The sequence below is a fragment of the Triticum dicoccoides genome, chromosome 2A (assembly GCF_002162155.2).
Source record: "Triticum dicoccoides isolate Atlit2015 ecotype Zavitan chromosome 2A, WEW_v2.0, whole genome shotgun sequence".
NCBI classification, from domain to species: Eukaryota; Viridiplantae; Streptophyta; class Magnoliopsida; order Poales; family Poaceae; genus Triticum; species Triticum dicoccoides.
Window position 1 is genome coordinate 478,706,818 of NC_041382.1, and position 5,098 is coordinate 478,711,915.

At 40.0% G+C, this 5,098-nt stretch overlaps 2 protein-coding genes across 2 annotated transcripts in view; one reads left to right on the forward strand and one right to left on the reverse strand.

Moving 5' to 3' along the window:
* Nucleotides 1-3,268, forward strand: part of LOC119357899 — a 3,753-nt gene extending 485 nt beyond the window's left edge. The window contains exons 2-8 of the mRNA XM_037624681.1: nucleotides 120-179; nucleotides 609-661; nucleotides 1,306-1,391; nucleotides 1,485-1,588; nucleotides 2,397-2,510; nucleotides 2,690-2,773; nucleotides 2,872-3,268. Coding sequence (XP_037480578.1) covers nucleotides 120-179; nucleotides 609-661; nucleotides 1,306-1,391; nucleotides 1,485-1,588; nucleotides 2,397-2,510; nucleotides 2,690-2,773; nucleotides 2,872-2,928 — 558 coding nt within the window. The 3' untranslated portion in view covers nucleotides 2,929-3,268. The remainder of the gene's footprint in view (nucleotides 1-119; nucleotides 180-608; nucleotides 662-1,305; nucleotides 1,392-1,484; nucleotides 1,589-2,396; nucleotides 2,511-2,689; nucleotides 2,774-2,871) is intronic.
* Nucleotides 3,269-3,423: 155 nt separating this feature from the next.
* The window catches only part of LOC119354961 (2,3-dimethylmalate lyase-like), a 4,829-nt gene continuing 3,154 nt past the window's right edge, over nucleotides 3,424-5,098 (reverse strand). The window contains exons 4-6 of the mRNA XM_037621731.1: nucleotides 4,476-4,598; nucleotides 3,917-4,067; nucleotides 3,424-3,712 (exon numbers count right to left, since the gene is read on the reverse strand). Coding sequence (XP_037477628.1) covers nucleotides 3,702-3,712; nucleotides 3,917-4,067; nucleotides 4,476-4,598 — 285 coding nt within the window. The 3' untranslated portion in view covers nucleotides 3,424-3,701. The remainder of the gene's footprint in view (nucleotides 3,713-3,916; nucleotides 4,068-4,475; nucleotides 4,599-5,098) is intronic.

Consider the following 5,098-nt stretch of genomic DNA (forward strand, 5'->3'; position numbering starts at 1 on the left):
CTCATGTCGTTCCTCTATCTTTTGCCTGGTTAATTCGTGGTTGTCGTCGTTTCGGTGCTCACGGGTTCAAGATCGGAGTTCGAATGCCGGGGGTTGTTTCTGTGATTGTTATATTCCAGGGGCTGATGGAAGTAGAGGACGATTGGGTGTTGTTCTTTGATGAAATTGGATGGATTCATGTTTGTGACTTGGTTTGATATGCTAACAATTCTCTGCCCTAGTTTTTCAGTGGTTTACTTAATATTTACACTTGCGACGAGAGAATACGAGCATCCCTTCTAGAACATCTCTTTATTTATTAAATTAATTATTGGCTTTCGCTGTGATAATTTTGATTGCATTCTTGATACAGTGGATAGTCTAAGTTACCCCACCATGCGATGCAGATACAGTGATAACCTTAAGTTGTATGATATTTTCCACAAACAAGGATGTGTCAATACCATAAGTATGTATGTATTTCAGTTGATAAAATAGATATAATGTATGACTGAACGAGACCTATGCCTGGACGGTGGACAAAACAAATCAAAGTTTTACTTCACACTCACCACAGAACAGATCAGTAGGAGGGACAGTGTTGGTGTACTCTTTAATCTTTATTCCAGGAGAGGCGGCAGTGGCATGACACCGTCATATTCATCGGCGTCCTGGTTGAAGGGTGTGTGGTAGGAGGAAGAGCTGCCATTGGTTTGGCTTGAGTGCGGAGGTGGCGGCAGTAGCAGGTGGAACAATCTCTTAGTGTCGGGAGGGACGGAGGGAGGAGTCGGTGGCAGGAGGAGGCTGTGTGGCCATGCTTGAGTATGGAGGATGAGGAGACACCTGGTGGAGTCAAGCAAAGAGAAGAGCAGGACATATTATTTATTTTAGGGGATTGGGTTGTTTGTGTGTTCCGATTTGAGTGATTTGGGGCCTTGAAGTTTCAAGGGTCTATCAGCGGGGCATCATTAAGAGTATCAGCAGGGTATTATGAAATTCTTACTTAGTTTGGAAATTTCAGTCCACTGATACAGTACTGGGGCCGTATCAGGCACATATTGCAATACGGTACAATGGTTTGTTATTTGTCATCCATGTGGTACCTCATGATTGTTACGAAAATGATTTCATTGAACACAAAAGGAGGATAACTTCATTAGTGGAATAGTGGCACTAGGAAAACTTTGACAGTCTACAGAATAATAAAATATAGAGGTTTACTGTCATTCCCAGATTATACAAGGGCATGGCTAGCACCAAATTCAAGTAGATGAGTTCAAATGACAGTCTTCTATTGATTAAGTCTATGAATGGTCACATTTTCAGTTTACATAATAGGCCACTGTATGTGGCTACATTGCATAATAGCATCACCGAGATCAATCTTTTCCCTTGCTGTTTGCTTCTCAAGGGTAATTTGCAGTGAGCCCACAGTTTTGTCTTGATTATGAGTTAGTAACGTTATACCTTGTTTTAATTCATACAAAACTTTCCCTTTTAAGCAGAGGTGGCAAAGTCTAAAGGAAGGGTCGCACTCACAACAAATATGGTCATAGGTGGCACTGTTACAGATGATTCAAGTGATGAATGGCTTGTTCTGGATCAGAAGGTATTCTCTTAATATCCAACATCACCTATTTAGTGTTATCCTTCAGTGCAGGACGACTTACAATAGCTTGACAACATCACCTATTTAGTGTTATCCTTCAGTGCAGGATTTCTAGGTTTTGCTCTTGGTATCATGAAATTGTATATTTGGGCAAGCCAGATTGGCTTGTTACTGTATTACAGTCAGCATAGCCATGCTAGTCGTGCATTTTCTACATGAGCAGCTCATAATAATGAGTGCTCCATCATGAGACCGGAAAAAGTTCCTTCACTGACCTGTTGGAGGAAGAAAGAAAGTTGAAGAGCGTCTCCCCCTTTGTCCTTTTTCAGTGTTTTTTTATAAGATCTTTTCTAATGGAAGAAAAGCGAAATCATAGGTCCTTTTTGTCTCAACAGAGAAAGAATCATCTTGTTGGCTCATGCCATAAGGTGTTGGCTTAAGTCTCGCAACGTGGGCAACCCTTAGCCGGCTGAAAGCCTTATTACCTGTAATAAGTTTTCTTTTTTGAGGCAAACCCATAATAGTGGACAGAACTGAAGGTAACCTCGAGATTATACTTTATGGGGAAAGGGAAAAAATGGAGAATATCTTTAAAAACCCTAGACTGAATTTCACTAGGGTCCATGGTCTTATCAAACTCCAGTCGGACCTGTTCTGAAAAAGTCGATGCTAATTATGTAGAGATGCACAAGTGCATTGCTTTGGTTTATCGGTTTTTGAACTAGATTATTGGAGGGAGCAATATGAGACCCAAAACCTTGGATCGTACTTCAGGCATCACTTAGTACTCTACCGTTTTACTTGACAGGTGAATACATATCCCACAGACAGAGGATTTACAGCAATTGGTACTGGAGGTGAAGATTTTGTCCATTCTATGGTTGATGCTGTTGAATCGGTTCTTCAAGAATCGATTCCAAAGGTTGGTGTATTAAACTGGTTCACACGCTCTGTTATGTTGGAATAATATGTATTACTATTTACTAGCATAATTTAGGGGCTGTCTAATTTCACTGCTTAACTTCGTCGAATATTTTGTTTTCTATATTATCCTTAATATTTTTGTGACTCTTAATATAGATCTCAACTTGGTTTGTACAGGGCCAAGTAAGTCAGAAAATATCTTCTAGGGGAAAATATGTTTCTGTAAAAATTGGGCCAATACGCGTGGCTTCAAGTGAGCAGGTAGCACCCTGTTTTCCTATGATCAAATGTATTCTAGTCTGCAACCTAGATGTCGATTTGCAGATGTTTTGTTTAATGAGACTTCAATTGTTGTTCAGGTCCAGGCTGTATATCGCGCCATGAGAAGAGATAACAGGATGAAATACTTCTTATGAACTGCAATTACTCATTCCTGTTTAGTTCCTTCCATCTTGTAACACCCGCGTCCTGTTATACGTTTTGCTGTACTTGTAAGTATTGTCTCAAATGGAAATATTGTGTTGGTCTTCCAGTTCATTGGTTCCATGCGACACAAAGATACCCCCTGCAGGCTGGAGCATCTATGAACTTTCTGTGAACTGATGAGAGGAAGGACATTTTTGTGTTACTTCGGCCCAAATAGAAATTGCTCCATTATTGAGACAGGCGCTACAATGTAACAGCAGGGTTTTCATAACACTATAGCGAACATGTTTACATACTACATATGTTTAAAGATGCTTGTAGTTTGTGATTTTTTGAAACATCTCTGAAATCTGTATACATTTCAGTTTAATGCTCCAAATTCCCAATGCAAATCTCGAGTCCTGCTGCCAAAGAAATCTGTCATGCCGACAATTCTTACTATTTTACTTCAACTTACTACAAAGTACAAACACTGGTGAGAAACATTTCTCAACTACCTCAAAGTTGGTTTATTTTATTGAAAGTGACACCAAGAATCCAGGTTTGCTGACACCAAAAGCAGCATCGTTTACAAACATTTCGTCACACCGCCTCATTTACAACTTGCTAAAATCGTCTGCCTCAGGATAAACGCGATTGCTCTGCCTCATTGCCCGGAGGCACAAATCTCAAATTCTCGAAAGCAAATGGATACTGATCGCTCAGTGGACACCTGGATCCCATTTCCATATAGCTCCTGAGAATTGAACAGGGTCGCTCCTTTCTACGGGTTACCTGTAAAATGCCGACGAAAAATAGTCATTAAAAATCACGGATAACGTATTTCCATGTCCATACACTGCTCACCACTTTTTTTTTTGGAATTCACCACTCGGGGGTTAACATGTCTATATTGAAGAGGGTGATGGAATAAACCATCAGGGCTTGCCAAGTCATGTCTACATTGAACAGAGTAATGGTGAAATCATCATGGCTCACCAGTTGGCATTGATGGCTCGGCTTGCGGGACAGTGTACTGTTTATCTTCCTGGTAATAGCGGTTGAACCCTAGAGTATCCTTGATCTCCTGAAAAGATGGCAGGCTGGCAGGTGGGGGTACGCCACCACCTTTTATGGCGAGTAGAGCATCCTGCATATCAAATATTCATGTGCTCTGAATAAAAAAGTAGCACTTCACACTCCAAATTGAACAGCTACCTATGGCAGTTACTGGCATTCACATGGTTGTAGAATATCTACATGCATGGTCGTTCTTGATTTCCCCTTTGCGGTGCAGTATATGATCTGCATGCGGCTTCTCAATAAACAAGTCCTTGCACTTATGTTCTATGCAAAATTTCTAGGAACACGGTATACAACATGATAGATCTCTTAAGTTACTGGATAGAACTAGAATAGTTGTAAAAACATTGAAAAAAATTCAAGACAATATTAGAGGAAGTTACCATCATGGCATCATGTATTTAAATTCGTCGGAAACTGAAAAGAGAACGCTGTATATAAATCATGGAACATGCTTCATATGTAAAGAACAAACCTCCATTGCACGCATTGCCACCCCAATTAGGGACAACGGATAGACTACAAGGCTAAAACCAATCTCCTTGAGTTCAGCAGGGGTCAATATGGGAGTTTTACCACCACCTTCTAACATGTTTGCCTGCAGAACAAAGCACAGGGTATAATATCTGATGTCCTCGTCTAAGTACTAGAGGGGAAAAAATGAATTCACAGGCGAATTGAAAACAGACGTTCAGAAGCAGACATCATTCGTACAGAAATATTAGCAAGAGAAGTAATCACAAGCATAAATGTAGTTAGAGCCACAGATGACACATCCCTCCTATCTCCTCTAGTTTGTAAACATTTGCATACTTGGTAAATACAGGAAAATACTAAAACAAGTCATTTCTTGTTTGGGTATCCTAATCAAATTCATTGGCATACCAGAATGGATTATAAGGTTAGCACCAAGCATATAGAGTAAATAAGAACTTTGCTTTCGTACACCGCCCTAGAAAAATTTAAGGATTTTGATGCAGATTGAAGGTGGAGATTAGAAGGTACCCCTTCAATAAAAAAGGATAATAGTTTTTTGTATCCAAAATCTACTCAATACGTTCGACCTGTAGGCTAATATGGCGATAGCCTTTTAAAGTA